This window comes from Chiloscyllium punctatum, chromosome 44, assembly GCF_047496795.1.
Source record: "Chiloscyllium punctatum isolate Juve2018m chromosome 44, sChiPun1.3, whole genome shotgun sequence".
Classification (NCBI taxonomy): Eukaryota; Metazoa; Chordata; class Chondrichthyes; order Orectolobiformes; family Hemiscylliidae; genus Chiloscyllium; species Chiloscyllium punctatum.
In genome coordinates this window covers 41,535,042-41,553,073 of record NC_092782.1, presented here as the reverse complement: position 1 = coordinate 41,553,073, position 18,032 = coordinate 41,535,042, and the positions used below count along the sequence as shown (strand labels likewise).

Sequence of the window (18,032 nt, the reverse complement as noted above, 5' to 3'; positions counted from 1 at the left end):
CCAGTGTACAATGATCAGAGGGAGAGGGGAGAGATCCCCTGGATCCCTGTTCCTGATCACTGTGCAGTGTACAATGATCAGAGAGGGAGGAGAGATCACTCTGGATCCCTATTCCTGATCACTATCCAGTATACAATGATCAGAGAGAGAGGAGAGATCACCCTGGATTCCAGTTCCCGATCACTGTCCAGTGTACAATGATCAGAGAGAGAATATATCATCCTGGATCCCTGTTCACGATCACGTCCACTGTACAATGATCAGAGAGAGAGGAAATCACTGTGGATCCCTGTTTCCGATCACTGTTCAGTGTACCATGATCAGAGAGAGAGCAGATCACCCTGTTCCCTGTTCCTGGTCACTGTCCAGTGTACAATGATCAGAGAGAGAGGTTAGATCACCCTGGATCACTGTTCCTGATCACTGTCCAGAGTACAATGATCAGAGAGAGAGGTTAGATCACCCTGGATCCTTGTTCTTGATCACTGACCAGTGTACAATGATCAGAGAGAAGGGAAAGATCACCATGGATCCCTGTTACTGATCACTGCCCAGTGTACAATGATCAGAGAGAGGGGAAAGATCACCATGGATCCCTCTTCCTGATCACTGTCCAGTGTACAATTATCAGAGAGAGAGGTTAGATCACCCTGGATCACTGTTCCTGATCACTGCCCAGTGTACAATGATCAGAGAGAGAGGAGAGATCACCGTGGATCCCTGTTCCTGATCACTGTCCAATGTACAATGATCAGAGAGAGAGGAGAGATCACCCTGGATCCCTGTTCCCGATCACTGTCCAGTGTACAATGATCAGGGAGAGAGGAGAGATCACCCTGGATCCCTGTTCCTGATCAGTGTCTAGTGTATAATGATCAGAGAGAGGGGAAAGATCACCGTGGATCCCTGTTCCTGATCAGTGTCTAGTGTATAATGATCAGAGAGAATATATATTATCCTGGATCCCTGTTCCCGATCACTGTCCAGTGTACAATGATCAGAGAAAGACGAAATCACCGTGGATCACTGTTTCCGATCACTGTCCAGTGTACCATGATCAGAGAGAGAGGAGATCACCCTGTTCCCAGTTCCTGGTCACTGTCCAGTGTACAATGATCAGAGAGAGAGGTTAGATCACCCTGGATCACTGTTCCTGATCACTGACCAGTGTACAATGATCAGAGAGAGAGGTTAGATCATCCTGGATCCCTGTTCCTGATCACTGTCCAGTGTACAATGATCAGAGAGAGGTTAGTTCACCCTGGATCACTGTTCCTGATCACTGTCCTGTGTACAATGATCAGAGAGAGAGGAGGTCATCCTGGATCCTTGTTCTTGATCACTGACCAGTGTACAATGATCAGAGAGAGGGGAAAGATCACCATGGATCCCTCTTCCTGATCACTGTCCAGTGTACAATTATCAGAGAGAGAGGTTAGATCACCCTGGATCACTGTTCCTGATCACTGCCCAGTGTACAATGATCAGAGAGAGAGGAGAGATCCCCTGAATCCCTGTTCCTGATCACTGTCCAGTGTACAATGATAAAAGAGAGGAGAGATCCACTTGAATCCCTGTTCCTGATCACTGCCCAGTGTACAATGATCAGAGAGAGAGGAGAGATCCCCCTGGATCCCTGTTCCTGATCACTGTCCAGTGTACAATGATCAGAGAGAGAGGAGAGATCGCCCTGGAGCCCAGTTCCCGATCACTGCCCAGTGTACAATGATCAGAGAGAGAATATATCACCCTGGATCCTTGTTCCCGATCACTGTCCAGTGTACAATGATCAGAGAGAGAGGAGAGATCACCCTGGATCCCTATTCCTGATCACTGTCCAGTGTACAATGATCAGACATTGAGGAGAGATCACCCTGGATCCCAGTTCCTGATCACTGTCCAGAGTACAATGATCAGAGAGAGAGGTTAGATCACCCTGGATCCCTGTTCCTGATCACTGCCCAGTGTACAATGATCAGAGGGAGAGGGGAGAGATCCCCTGGATCCCTGTTCCTGATCACTGTGCAGTGTACAATGATCAGAGAGGGAGGAGAGATCACTCTGGATCCCTATTCCTGATCACTATCCAGTATACAATGATCAGAGAGAGAGGAGAGATCACCCTGGATTCCAGTTCCCGATCACTGTCCAGTGTACAATGATCAGAGAGAGAATATATCATCCTGGATCCCTGTTCACGATCACGTCCACTGTACAATGATCAGAGAGAGAGGAAATCACTGTGGATCCCTGTTTCCGATCACTGTTCAGTGTACCATGATCAGAGAGAGAGCAGATCACCCTGTTCCCTGTTCCTGGTCACTGTCCAGTGTACAATGATCAGAGAGAGAGGTTAGATCACCCTGGATCACTGTTCCTGATCACTGTCCAGAGTACAATGATCAGAGAGAGAGGTTAGATCACCCTGGATCCTTGTTCTTGATCACTGACCAGTGTACAATGATCAGAGAGAAGGGAAAGATCACCATGGATCCCTGTTACTGATCACTGCCCAGTGTACAATGATCAGAGAGAGGGGCAAGATCACTGTGGATTCCTGTTCCTGATCACTGCCCAGTGTACAATGATCAGAGGGAGAGGAGAGATCACCCTGGATCCCAGTTCCCAATGACTGCCCAGTGTACAATGATCAGAGAGAGAATATATCACCCTGGATCCCTGTTCCGGAGCACTGCCCAGTGTACAATGATCAGAGAGAGAGGAGAGATCACCCTGGATCCTGGTTCCCGATCACTGCCAAGTGGACAATGATCAGAGAGAGGAGAGATCACCCTGGATCCCGGTTCCCGATCACTGGCCAGTGTACCATGATCAGAGAGAGAGGAGAGATCACCCTGGATCCCTATTCTAGATCATCATCCAAAAATTAAGCTGAGCCCAAACTGGATCCATTGAGGATTATCAACAGAATGAGGAATTCTGAAGGTACTGAGCCGACTCTGCGTGCCTCTGATCTTTACAGACAGGTTTTTGTTTAGCTCAGGTTCACCTGATTCACTGAAGGGTCCAAGTGGATATTTATCAAGCTGCCCATGTGAAACCTGCACCTCTTTTACATAAAACCTTCTTCTCGTTCCATTTGTAATTCTAATTTGTCTCTTCATTGATAATGAGGTTTTTACTTCACAGAGTCTGATTCTCCTGCTGCCCAGTAACCACCTCCTTTGATCACTCTCTAAATTAATCACAAAGCTTCCCTCAGCTTGGATTAAAGCTTCTCAATTATCCTGAGTAGCTCTGAACCGTGGCACTCAATATATTCACTGCAGGGCAAGGACTGGGTCTATGAAGCAGGATGTAACCAATAATGAACAGCTAAATACACCACCAGATAGCGACAATCCTAGCTTCTCACTATCCAGCCATCCAGAACCTCATGCCTCCTGACCAAACAGCACTTGGGCTGCCATGGGGCTGTAAATATTCAAACACAGGAATGAGAAACAAAGCAATCAACCTCATCGTCTCATCCGCATCTCTGATCATCCTGATACTGTACTTAAACCCAGAGTTCAATTCCCACCAGAGCAAGTTCAGAAATTGAATTCAAAGAATCTAATATTGGCAAAGGGTTTCTTTGACTCTGCTTCTGAAACCAAAACCCCATCGTGAATAAACCTGTCAATTTTCCTCCTGGTATTTGTTTCCATCCTATTTCAGCTCACCTGCCATATCAATGCATTTGTTACCTTTAGACTCTGCTGTTTGAGTATTCTCCTGGCTGGCCAGCCACCCTCTATAAACCTGAGCTTGTCCATGCCCAAGCCATCCCCCATTCAGCCATTGGGGCTGAGCGTGCTCACCTTCATTGGCAGTTGATCCACCAGTACTTCCAATTTAAAACTCTCATCCTTATGTTCAAATCCAGCCATGGCCTGGGCCTCTCCTCATCTCTGTCACCTCCTCCAGCCTGAGAACCCTTTCAAACCTCTGTCATTCTAGCTAGCCTCTTGCATAGGCCCAATTTTAAATACTCCAACACTAGGAGGACAGCCTTCAGAGTCCTAGAAGCTTAAATTGTTAAATTCTTCCCCTGAACCTCTCTGCCTCAATAAAGGCGCAACTAAAAGCTAAGACTTCTCTGACTATGCTTTTGGTCAAATACTCTAAGATCCCCTTCAGTGACCCAGTATCAACTTTTGCTCTTGTGAAATATTGTGTCCAAACCATCACGAATGCTTCAACCATGTCAGCTGGAATGGCAGGACACCATTCCCAGGGATTGGAGAATTCAGGACAACAATCATGGGTCAGATATGGTTGGAGCTGATGGCTGGGCCATTGAGTTTTCAGGAGAAGTGGGGATCCATACATTTCTAACAGTGAACAGGAATGTTTCTTATCATGGGTGTTAGGAGGTCTACGCATGGCCTGGTCCCTTTGAGGGTCAACACGTGGTACAATGATCAGAGAGAGAGAGTGGGAAGGGCACAGGAACAACCAGGCCATTTCTCCACACCCAATCTTTACTCCTGGGGTCCTTGTGTGGGCCACCAGTTTGCAAGTTTATGCAACCTGAAGAATTCCCTCGGGCATTCCCTGGACGACTAAATGTCAAGCAAATCACTGTGAATCTGTGAAATCCGACCAGGCACAACTCTAGGTGTGATTTGGATGCAGAAGTTTGGGAATCAAAGCAGAGAGTTTTGTTTGTCCTATTTATCATCCAGCTTCTGGCAGGACCAGCAGAGATTATATTCAGAATAAGCGAGAGATATCTTAAACATCACAGGACTGGATCAGGTTTCCTACCTCACTGTGTCACTACGGAAACAGTGATGCAATAGGGAGAAGCATTTATAATTGAACAATATTCTGTGAAAAGCAGGCTCACAGTAAGGTAGGAAATTAAAGTGAAATCTTTAATAATATTCCACTTTGAACATAGTAGAATGACTCACAGGAAGTGCAGCTGGATTTGTTTGTAGGTTTCGATCTGTGTCTGAAGTCACTGAGAAACAACTGCTGCATTTAGGTGGTGTTAGCCTTCATCTGTGGCCGAGTTGTGTCTTCCCTCCTGATCACGGCTCCTCTGGCACGGGCTGCTCCGAGAAGCTGGGTTCGGAGTTTCCTTGAGCATTGTCCAACTGGAATAAAGAGAGAAGTAATGGTAACATTGTACAAAGCAGCTGCAGACTGTCCACTCTTATTGTAGAAAGGACTCTAATGCTTTTGTACTGTATCAGCACTGTGGATTCATCAGGGTGACACCAAGGATCGAAGCGGGGGGGGGAAGCTGTTTGGTCAGTTTCAGACCCAGACCCGCACCCTACACACCCTGTTGAAACTTGGTCTTGTGCATTCCGACTTTAAAAAGCAGCATTGATACACAGAGTGGGAGTTGAGTGGGGGGCGGGGGTGTGGAGAAGTTGGGGGGGGGGGGGGGGTGGACAGGGAGTTTAACAAAGTGAGAATGAGGACAGGGTGTCCCACCTTCCAGGGAGTAGGGGAAGGATAGGGAGTGATGTGCAATAGACAAAGACACAGTGACAAACAGGTGTTACCCATGACAGAGGTATGAGGCCTACTGGGCACTGGATTAGTGGTGCTGGAAGAGCACAGCAGTTCAGGCAGCATCCAACGAGCAGCGAAATCAACGTTTCGGGCAAAAGCCCTTCATCAGGAATAAAGGCAGTGAGCCTGAAGCGTGGAGAGATAAGCTAGAGGAGGGTGGGGGTGGGGAGAGAGTAGCATAGAGTACAATGGGTGAGTGGGGGTGGAGCCCATTCCAAAGAAGAAACACCACATTTCTATCCCACCTTGACTCTGACTTGGAAAGTTAGTAGGTTCCTCAAACTCCTTTTGCCTTCTCCTGTCCATCATATTGTGGCAGCTGAGGTGTAAACAGGCCCTTAACAGCCTTTCTTTGTTTTTCGCCTGTTTTTTTTTCTTTTTTAATTTTTTTTTTATTACCCTCACACTACCACCTAACTGTGGTAATGCTTATTTATTCCCCCAGTACCCATGTTGTGTGTGTGTAGGTGTGGGACACAATGAAAGACATAAGGTGCACAAATCTTTATTCAGTTCCTAACAGCCTTTCATTGGCAACCTGAGGGCTGTAGTTGGTCCGAGGGTAAGCTGACAGCTGCCATTCTGTATTTGGAGGACAGCTTGAGATAGCTGGAGGCAATGGCTTGGTCACCACCACCACCTCCCCTCCCCTCCCCCACCTCCCCTCCACTCCCCCACTTCCCCTCCCCCCCACCTCCCCTTCCCCTCCCCCACCTCCACTCCCCTCCCCCACCTCCCCCTCCCCTCCCCCACCTCCCTCCACTCCCCCACTTCCCCCTCCCCTCCCCCACCTCCCCTCCCTTCCCCCACCTCCCCTTTCCCTCCCCCACCTCCACTCCGCTCCCCCACCTCCCCCTCCCCTCCCCCACCTCCCATCCCTCCCCCACCTCCCCCTCCCCTCCCCCACCTCACCCTCCCTTCCCCCACCTCCCCTCCCCTCCCCCACCTCCCCCTCCCCTCCCCCACCTCCCCTCCACTCTCCCACCTCCCCCTCCCCTCCCCCCCACCTCCCCCCTCCCCCATCTCCCCCTCCCCTCCCCCACCTCCACTCCCCTACCCCACCTCCCCCTCCCCTCCCCCACCTCCCATCCCCTCCCCCACCTCCCCCTCCCCCACCTCCCCCTCCCCTCCCACCCACCTCCCCTCCTCTCCCCCACCTCCCCCTCCCCTCCCCCATACCATCCCCTGACTTCCTCCATGCAGGAGCAAGCTCTCTCTCTCTCTCTCTCTTACTTAGAACTTTGCTTCCAAAATCCTGCCAAATCTCATGTAAAACTTTATTTATTCTCTTACATTCTGGGAATACAAGTCTTATTTCCTCATCATCGAAAAGCTGGAGATAACCTGATGCTGAAAGAACACCTCGCAAATGAGGCCAGTCAAATACTTGGCAATGTGGAGTTAGACAGAGCAGCAATGATTTGGGATAAAATGTATTGTCATGGAGAAGTATGGGTTAATAAATTGTGTCAAATTGCATTTAATTAATGTAATTGGGTTCTTTGATGGAGCGACAGAGGGTTAGTGAGAGTATTGGGGCTGATGTGCAAGCTTTTTAATACAGAACTGTATACTAGAGTTGCTGACAAAGTGAATGTCCATTGGCCCAGGAGGAGATTGAGAAGTGGTTCAAACTGGCTGAAGGACAGAAAGCAGAGAATAGCAGTGAGCTGTTGTTTCCCCAGCGGGGATTGAGGGAGTATACTGCAATATACACCAATAACCTGCATTGGCTACATCTTCAAGGTTAGCAGTGACACAAAACTTGGAAATATATTAAAAACAATTCACAAAAGAGCTAGAATCAAAAACAGATCAAATGTCTTTACGCATTAAGTTGTTCTAACCTGTAAAGGAGGTGGAAATAGATTCAATAATTCATAGGCAAGAGATGTACCTGTGTCCCCAGACACTCCCATTACCATTCCTGGGAATATCCAGTCTCACTGGCAAGACAGTTGTAGTGGTACAGTGGTATATAGTCAGGAGAGAGTAGGCCTGAGTGTCCTCAATATTCACTCCAAAACTCATGGTGTCAGGTCATTTGAGGGAAAGAAAACTTCTTGGTGATTCTCACATACTGCCCTTCCTTGGTTAAAGACTCAGTTCTCTTCCATTACTTGAAGGAAGCGTTGAATGTGACAAGGGCATAGAATGTACTCTAGATGGTGAACATCAATGGCTATCACCAAGAGTGGCACTACTGACCAAGCTAGCTAGTGTAAGGACATAGACTGGGTCAGTGACAGGTGGTGAGGAAAGTAACAGGAGGGACAAAAAAAACTACTTTACCTCACACTCACCAATCTACCTACCATTGATGCATCTGTCCATGACATTATTAGTAAGAAACACCACTACACAGTACTGGCAAAGACTGTGATATAGATCATGTTGACATATAGATTTTTAATTTGTTCGGTTTGGATTTTTGGATTTTGAAAGTAGCGACATATGGGTCTTCATGTGTAACTGAATGAATTAATAACTAATTTGAGTGTTCCAATTACCTGCGTATTTTCTAAAACAGTTTGTGAAACACTAATCAGATTTTATGTACCTGAGAAGAGTTTACAATGTGGCAAAATAAACTATTGTGTCTCGAGGTTTCTGTTAGAAAGTTCTGGACTTTTATGGACCCATGGCTTAGACAGAGCAACTTTTTCAGTTTTACCTTCAGTGTTTGGGCAGTTCTGTAACTGTTTCCTCGTGTGTTGTTGCTTCTGAGAAAGGGAGTCAATAGTTAGATGTGTTAACACAAGGTTAGTTTTGAGTAAGAAGACAGTGATAGTCCCAGACTGGAAGTGTTTGAATAAAACCCTGAACAGCTGCCTTGAAGTAGAGAATGTTTAAGCTCAGGTGGATGATAGCTTCTTTGTATGATGGCTTCTCCCTGGAGCTGTCAGGTTTTCTAGACTGGGAGGTTGAAGTCAAATTAGACCTTTGAGATGTTAGATAAAAAGATTTTCTCGTGAAATTATACTTCACCATGTGTTACAAAATATTTAAATTTAGTTTATTCTATTTTGTCTTCATTTATTTTGCTTAATATCTGAAGATGTGCAGGTTAGGTAGATTATCATGCTAAATTGCTCATAATGTCCAGGGATGTGCAAGTTAGGTGGGTTAGCCATGGGAAATGCAGGGTTACAGGGACAGGGAAGGAGGGTGTGTCTGGGTGGACGTCAGAGAGTCAGTGTGGACTTGATGGGTCAAATGGCCTGATTCCACACTGTAGAGATTCTATGATTCTATGGAACTTCTGTTTCATAGTTAAAACCATGTCTGTTGCATTGTTTAATGAAACCAAAACTAAGTATGATCTACCAAGCCAGATTTCAGTCTGGAATCTGACTTGTCCAGAAATGACATTGGCTGTAGTCACAGCCACACAAATTCCCACCTTCACATTGAAGATGCCTCTCCATCATATTGTGCAGTGCTACCACCGTGCCAAATGGGACAGACCTAGAAGAGATCGAGCAACCCCAAACTGAGCATTCATGTGATCCATTAGGCCATCAGCAGCAACAGAACCACAATCGATAAACTTATTAGATTAGATGACTTTATCGTGTGGAAACAGGCCCTTTGGCCCAACAAGTCCACACTGACCCGCTGAAGCGCAACCCACCCATACCCCTACATTTGCCCCTTACCTAACACTACGGACAATTTAGCATGGCCAATTCACCTGACCTGCACATCTTTGGAGTGTGGGAGGAAACCGGAGAAACCCACGCAGACACGGGAAGAATGTGCAAACTCCACACAGTCAGTCGCCTGAGGTGGGAATTGAACCCGGGTCTCTGGCGCTGTGAGGCAGCAGTGCTAACCACTGTGCCACCGTGCCGCCCACGGCACGGCATATTTTACCATGACCATCATACTGTGAGATCAACCCTGCTTCAGTGGGAGTGCAGGAGGGCACCAGCACCAGGTATACCGAACAGCACTGTGGGCGCTCCTACCAGTATCTCCCCTCCCTGCCCCACCCAGCACTATGGTGATTCAAGAACATAGCTCATCACCTTCTTTCCAAGCGCAATTAGCCATGGGTAATAAATGCTGGCCCAGCCACTAACAAAGAAAAGAAAGCAATGCTGTGACCATTTGATGGCAATTGTATAGAGAAAAGATGGCCTCATAGCGCCAGAGACCCGGGTTCAATTCCCACCTCAGGCGACTGTGTGGAGTTTGCACATTCTCCCCGTGTCTGCGTGGGTTTCCTCCAGGTGCTCCCACAGTCACAAAGATGTGCAGGTTAGGTGAATTGGCCATGCTAAATTGCCCGTAGTATTAGGTGAAGGGATAAATGAGGGGAATGGGTCTGGGTGGGTTGCGCTTCGGCGGGTCGGTGTGGACTTGTTGGGCTGAAGGGCCTGTTTCCCCACTGTAAATAATCTAATCTAATCGAAAACAAAAGAGAGATTTGCTTTGGATCAAACCCTAAGCTGCTGTACATGTCCTGGGAAAGATCGATGGGGTAAAGACTCAGTCATTTCATTTTTCTGCAGTTTTGATACTGGACCAAAATAGGAAAAGGACTGTTTTAAAAACCAAGAATTGTTGTAAGGTCGTTGCACTTTTTGAAAAGCAAGTAATCTGATACTCGTCAGGTGGATTTGAAGATACTTGAACATATAAAAGACATTTGAATAGATACATGAGTAGGAAAGGTTTGGAGGGAGACGGGCCAGGATCAGGCAGGTGAGACTAGCTTAGTTTGGGATTATGTTCGGCATGGACTGGTTGGAGTAAAGGATCTGTTTCTGTGCTGTATGACTGTATAGCAACTAGTTGTTGGGAGGGTTACTGAATAAATGTTTGCACTGCAGTGTTTTCAAGCAGTCACGGGATTGTTTGCAAACAGACTGCAGTCAAAGGGAGGTTTGATTAGTGAGAAGTAGCTGATTGGCCTATGTGTTAGTGACTAGGGTATCAATGGCAGGACCGGCCACAATGTTAATGGCTTCCAGGTTGCTGAACTGTTCAGGGGTGAAAATGTTGAAGAGAAGCTACTGGATCTCTGCAAGAGTAGGAATCGTCTCTTTTCTCTACTGTAAAAAACTAGCTTACGCCTGAAGAAAGCCAATTTACTCTGAATCTAACCTCCTGCTTTACCTGATCTGAGTCCTTGATGGGACAGTGTAGAGGGAACTGTACTCTGGAACGGAGGCCATGAGTCCTTCTCAATAAGTTCAGTCTAGATCTGAATTTGACTCCTGGACCTGAAGGGTGAAGGATCAGTTACTGACTCAGTGCACTTCCAAGTGTTAATGTTTCAGTGACCTCTATAATTGGTAAATTCTTTGCTTTTCAGATATAATTCGTGGTTGAATCCTGTTAGGGAGCAGAGTGTGTGTCTCACGGGAGTTGGAATGCTGGGCTTGCTATGATCTGCTGGGAGTGATTTTCCATGACTCAACTGCAGAAGATATTCTCAAGTTCCCCTGCAACGCTTAAGTCAGGAGCCTGTCTCAATGTATCAGCTCCAGGAGGCACTCAGCCAGGTGAGAAGGTAGTGAACAGGTTTATTCAGTAACCCTCCCGACAACTAGTTGCCATAGAGCCCAGAAACAGACCCTCTCGTCTAACCAGTCCATGCTGAACATAATCCCAAACTAAACTAGTCTCAACTGCCTGATCCTGGCCCGTCTCCCTCCAAACCTTTCCAATTTTCCAATTCATGTATCTATTCAAATGTCTTATAAATGTAATTGTATCTTCAAATCCCCCTGAGAATGTATGTGTAACATGAGATTTGAATCCATGTACAGCCCAAAGAATCAGAAGGAAGGACTCTTTAATCCATTGGCATCAGGTCGTTACAAAGGTGAAAGAAAGTTAAGGTTAAATGAGCTTTCACATGGAACGAAGCCTGAGGTTTGTTTCTGGTTGAGGAAGTCCTTTGTTTGTCTGGTCCTTCTACCCAAAGACACCTTCCTTCCAGAGAGGCTCCTTTTGACTGCTCCAGTTGCTTGTTGTCCTCCCTCAGCATAGCCCCCTGCTGCTGGAGACTCACCGACATATCGCCCCCTGCTGCTGGAGACTCACCGACATATCGCCCCCTGCTGCTGGAGACTCACCGACATATCGCCCCCTACTGCTGGAGACTCACCGACATATCGCCCCCTGCTGCTGGAGACTCACCGACATATCGCCCCCTGCTGCTGGAGACTCACCGACATATCGCCCCCTACTGCTGGAGACTCACCGACATATCGCCCCCCTGCTGCGGGAAACTCACTGACATATCGCCCCCTGCTGCTGGAGACTCACCAGCATATCGCCCCCTGCTGCTGGAAACTCACCAGCATATCGCCCCCTGCTGCTGGAAACTCACCGACATATCGCCCCCTACTGCTGGAAACTCACTGATATATCGTCCCCTGCTGCTGGAAACTCACCAACATATCGCCCCCTGCTGCTGGAAACTCACCAACATATCGCCCCCTGCTGCTGGAAACTCACTGATATATCGCCCCCTGCTGCTGGAAACTCACCAGCATATCGCCCCCTGCTGCTGGAAACTCACCAGCATATCGCCCCCTGCTGCTGGAAACTCACCAGCATATCGCCCCCTGCTGCTGGAAACTCACTGACATATCGCCCCCTGCTGCTGGAAACTCACCGACATATCGCCCCCCTGCTGCTGGAAACTCACCAGCATATCGCCCCCTGCTGCTGGAAACTCACTGACATATCGCCCCCTGCTGCTGGAAACTCACTGACATATCGTCCCCTGCTGCTGGAAACTCACCGACATATCGCCCCCTGCTGCTGGAAACTCACTGACATATCGTCCCCTGCTGCTGGAAACTCACTGACATATCGCCCCCTGCTGCTGGAAACTCACCAGCATATCGCCCCCTGCTGCTGGAAACTCACCAGCATATCGCCCCCTGCTGCTGGAAACTCACCAGCATATCGCCCCCTGCTGCTGGAAACTCACCAGCATATCGCCCCCTACTGCTGGAAACTCACCGACATATCGCCTCCTGCTGCTGGAAACTCACCAGCATATCACCCCCTGCTGCTGGAAACTCACCAGCATATCGCCCCCTGCTGCTGGAAACTCACCGACATATCGTCCCCTGCTGCTGGAAACTCACCGACATATCGCCCCCTGCTGCTGGAAACTCACCGACATATCGCCCCCTGCTGCTGGAAACTCACTGACATATCGTCCCCTGCTGCTGGAAACTCACTGACATATCGCCCCCTGCTGCTGGAAACTCACCAGCATATCACCCCCTGCTGCTGGAAACTCACCAGCATATCGCCCCCTGCTGCTGGAAACTCACCGACATATCGTCCCCTGCTGCTGGAAACTCACCGACATATCGCCCCCTGCTGCTGGAAACTCACCGACATATCGCCCCCTGCTGCTGGAAACTCACTGACATATCGTCCCCTGCTGCTGGAAACTCACTGACATATCGCCCCCTGCTGCTGGAAACTCACCAGCATATCGCCCCCTGCTGCTGGAAACTCACCAGCATATCGCCCCCTGCTGCTGGAAACTCACCAGCATATCGCCCCCTGCTGCTGGAAACTCACCGACATATCGCCCCCTGCTGCTGGAAACTCACTGACATATCGTCCCCTGCTGCTGGAAACTCACTGACATATCGCCCCCTGCTGCTGGAAACTCACCAGCATATCGCCCCCTGCTGCTGGAAACTCACCAGCATATCGCCCCCTGCTGCTGGAAACTCACCAGCATATCGCCCCCTGCTGCTGGAAACTCACCAGCATATCGCCCCCTGCTGCTGGAAACTCACCGACATATCGCCCCCTGCTGCTGGAAACTCACCAGCATATCGCCCCCTGCTGCTGGAAACTCACCAGCATATCGCCCCCTGCTGCTGGAAACTCACTGACATATCGCCCCCTGCTGCTGGAAACTCACCGACATATCGCCTCCTGCTGCTGGAAACTCACCGACATATCGCCCCCTGCTGCTGGAAACTCACCGACATATCGCCTCCTGCTGCTGGAAACTCACCGACATATCGCCCCCTGCTGCTGGAAACTCACCAGCATATCGCCTCCTGCTGCTGGAAACTCACCGACATATCGCCTCCTGCTGCTGGAAACTCACCAGCATATCGCCCCCTGCTGCTGGAAACTCACCAGCATATCGCCCCCTGCTGCTGGAAACTCACCGACATATCGCCCCCTGCTGCTGGAAACTCACTGACATATCGCCCCCTGCTGCTGGAAACTCACTGACATATCACCCCCTGCTGCTGGAAACTCACCAGCATATCACCCCCTGCTGCTGGAAACTCACCAGCATATCGCCCCCTGCTGCTGGAAACTCACTGACATATCGCCCCCTGCTGCTGGAAACTCACCGACATATCGCCTCCTGCTGCTGGAAACTCACCGACATATCGCCCCCTGCTGCTGGAAACTCACCGACATATCGCCTCCTGCTGCTGGAAACTCACCGACATATCGCCCCCTGCTGCTGGAAACTCACCAGCATATCGCCCCCTGCTGCTGGAAACTCACCGACATATCGCCTCCTGCTGCTGGAAACTCACCAGCATATCGCCTCCTGCTGCTGGAAACTCACCGACATATCGCCCCCTGCTGCTGGAAACTCACCGACATATCGCCCCCTGCTGCTGGAAACTCACCGACATATCGCCTCCTGCTGCTGGAAACTCACCAGCATATCGCCTCCTGCTGCTGGAAACTCACCGACATATCGCCCCCTACTGCTGGAAACTCACCAGCATATCGCCTCCTGCTGCTGGAAACTCACCAGCATATCGCCTCCTGCTGCTGGAAACTCACCAGCATATCGCCCCCTACTGCTGGAAACTCACCAGCATATCTCCCCCTACTGCTGGAAACTCACCAGCATATCGCCCCCTGCTGCTGGAAGATCTCCGACATACTTAATAATGAGATGGTTTACCACTACTATTTGGGCTGTCATGTCGATGTGGGCTTTCTGCAAGAACAGTTCAGTTCATCCCACTTCCCTATGATTTCCCTGGAGGCCTCAGAAACCTTCCTCTTCGATAAAGACCCAATTTCCTCTTGATGACCTCAATAGAATCTGCCTCCATCACTCCCACAGGCAGTACATTCCACATATTTTCTCATGTCACCTTAGGGAGATTTGCCTTAAATCGGTGTCCTCTGGGTCATGACCATTCCAGGAATTCAAAGATCGCAGGAAAGAACTCAAACAAGGAATTGGGAGGGCTAAAAGTCACCACATCATGTCTTTTGGGAAACAGCATTAAAGAAACTGCCAAGACATTTATATGTATATGAGCCGCAACAGGGTAGCTAGGGAAAGGTAGGTCCACTCAAGGACAAAGATTCTATGTGTGCAACTGGCGGAAGTGGATGAGCTCACTTCTGAATATTCAAAAGGAACAGGACATAGTGGATGGTGAGTCTCGGGACGGGTACGTTGATATTCTTGAGTATGTCAATATGAAAAGGAGTGAGAGTTGGGTGTTTTGAAAAATATTACAGTAGACAAGACCCTAGGATTTGATGGAATCTATCCCAGAATGCTGCGGGAGTCATGCTGTACAAATCTATGTATCCTCTTCAGTCACAGGAGAGGTCTCAGAGAATTGGGGAACAGACGATGTTGTTCTTTTGGTTAAGAAAATCTGGAAAATTACAATTTCGTGAGCCTTGTGTCAGCAGTAGGGAACTTATAGAGTCATCGAGTCGTCGAGCCATACGGCATGGAAACTTTGGTCCAAGTCTTTCATGCAAACCAGGTTCCCAAACGAAACGAGTTCCACTTATCTGTGTTTGACCAGTATCCCTCTAAACCTTCCAATTCATGTACCTGTCCAAATTCTGTAACTGGTCCTGTCTCTACCATTGCCCGCAGTCATTCCACATATAGTACACTAGTTAGCAAGGTTAGATCACATGGAATACAGGGAGAAGTAGCCATTTGGATACAGAACTGGCTCAAAGGTAGAAGACAGAGAGTGGTGGTGATGGAGGGTTGTTTTTCAGACTGGAGGCCTGTGACCAGTGGAGTGCCACAAGTGCTGGGTCCACTGCTTTTCATCATTTTATATAAATGATTTGGATGTGAATATAGGAGGTATCGTTCGTAAGTTTGCAGGTGAAAGCAAAGTTGGAGGTGGAGTGGACAGCGAAGAAGGTTACCTCAGAGCACAGCGGGATCTTGGTCAGATGGGCCAATGGGCTGAGGAGTGGCAGATGGAATTTAATCTGGACAAATGCGAGGCGATGCTTATTGGATGATCTAATGAAGAAGGGAAGTACACAGCAAATGGCAGAACTCTTCGTAGCATCAAAATACAGAGGGATCTGGGTGTACAAGTCTACAATTCCCTGAAAGTAGCATCACAAGTAAATAACGTGGTCAAGAAGGTAGTTGACATTCATTGGTTGGGGCATAAACTAGAAAAATTGTCAAGTCATGTAGAACTTCAGTTAGGCCGCATATGCAATATTGTGTACAGTTCCAGTAACCACACTACCAGAAGGATGGGGAAGCTCTGGAGAGGGTACAGAAATGGTTTACCAGGAAGTTGCCTGCTATGGAGAGGATTAGCTGTGAGGAGAGAGATTGGAAAAACTTGGTTTGCTTTCACTTGAATTTCGAAGCATGACGGTAGCCTGATGGAAATGCACAAAATGATGAGGCATTAGATAGAAAGGATCATTGGAATCTTTTCCCAAGGGTAGAAATGTCAATTACTCCAGGGCATAGGTTTAAATTAAAAGGGGGAAAGTTTAAAGAAGCTGTGAGAGGCAGGTTTGTTTTACACAGAAGGTGGTAAGTGCTTGGAATGCGCTGCCAAAAGCGGTTGTGGAGGTGGATTCAACTGCAACATTTAAGGGGCATCGTGACAGAGGCAGGAAACAGAGGGCACAGACCACAGGGGCAAAAGGATTTTAGTTGAGAAAGGCATCCTGTGTCAGCACATGCTTAGGGAGGCTGAAAGGATTGTTCCTGTGCTGTACTGTTCTTTGTTGTTTGTTGGCCTTCAATGTCATAAAGTGTTAGAAGGCACTTCATCAGAGTAAAAGGGAAAGTTACTATAGTCCCATGCTCTTATTACCGAGAGACAACAGCTGGTGGTTTAACCTGAGGCTCAGTGCACCACAGACATGGGGAAGAGGTTGAGAAGGCAGCACCTTCACAGTTACCTCATGTTGCTGTGGAAATTGAACCCATGTTGTTAGTGTTAGTCTGTATCACCAGCTAGCCATCCAGCCAACTCAGCAGCCTGGCTTCCAGGACTGAGGTCATGTTGAGGCCAACCCAGCAGAACAAGGGAACAACCTGAACATCAAACCTCGTTATTGCTCTGATTGGCAGGTCTGCAGCAGGACCCGTGGAGGTATTAATCCAGAAACATGCCAGGAGATAAAAATGGCCTGCGAGAAATGTCACAACCATGTGGGACAGGTATCCATGCTGAGATGAGTAAGGTTACAAATCCACAGCCTTCCCCTATGACGGGGGTACAGACACACACACACACACACACAGCCTCACACTGAGGTACAGACCCACACACACACAGAACCTCTCACTGAGGGGCAGTCTCACACACACACACATACACACACACACATACGCAGTCTCTCACTGAGGTACAGTCCCACACACACACACACACACAGAACCTCTCACTAAGGTACAGTCACACACACACACACACACACATACACAGCCTTTCACTGGGGTACAGACCCACACACACACAGCCTCTCACTGAAGTACAGTTCCACACACACACAGCCTCTCACTGAGGTACAGTTCCACACACATACAGCCTCTCACTGAGATATAGTCACACGCACACACAGCCTCTCACTGAGGTATAGTCACATGCGCGCACACACACACACACACAGAGCCTCTCACTAAGGTACGGTCACACGCACACACAGCCTCTCACTGAGGTATAGTCACATGCACACACACACACACACACACACACACACAGAGCCTCTCACTGAGGTACAGTCACACGCAAACACAGCTTGTGTGAGAGAGACGGTGAGTGTGTGTATGAGAGGCAGTGAGAGTGTGTGTGAGAGAGAGAGAGAGGCGCGGTGAGTGTCTGTGAGAGAGGCGGTGGGTGTGTGTGTGAGAGAGCCGGTGGGTGTGTGTGAGAGTCGGTGAGTGTGCTTGAGAGAGAGGCGGTGTGTCTGAAAGAGGCGGTGTGTGCGTGAGAGAGGCAGTGTGTGTGTGTCTGAGAGAGGCGGGGTGTGTCTGAGAGAGGTGAATGTGTGTGTCTGAGAGTGGCGGTGAGTGTGTGTGTGTGAGAGTGGCGGTGAGTGTGTGTGCGCGTGAGAATGGCAGTGAGTGTGTGCGTGAGAGGCGGTGAGTGTGTTTGTGAGAGAGACAGTTAGTTTGTGTGTGTGTGTGTGTGTGTGTGTGGCGGTGAATTTGTGCGTGAGAGAGAGACGCGGTGAGTGTGTGTGTGTGAGAGAGGGAGGCCGTGAGTGTGTGTGAG

General features: G+C 48.8%; 1 protein-coding gene across 1 annotated transcript in view; it reads left to right on the top strand.

Annotated features, from left to right (window-relative positions):
* Positions 1 to 4,818: 4,818 nt before the first annotated feature.
* Positions 4,819 to 18,032, top strand: part of LOC140466923 (uncharacterized) — a 56,164-nt gene continuing 42,950 nt past the window's right edge. The window contains exons 1-2 of the mRNA XM_072562761.1: positions 4,819 to 4,861; positions 10,859 to 11,048. Of these exons, the coding sequence (XP_072418862.1) occupies positions 11,019 to 11,048 (30 nt within the window). The 5' untranslated portion in view covers positions 4,819 to 4,861; positions 10,859 to 11,018. The remainder of the gene's footprint in view (positions 4,862 to 10,858; positions 11,049 to 18,032) is intronic.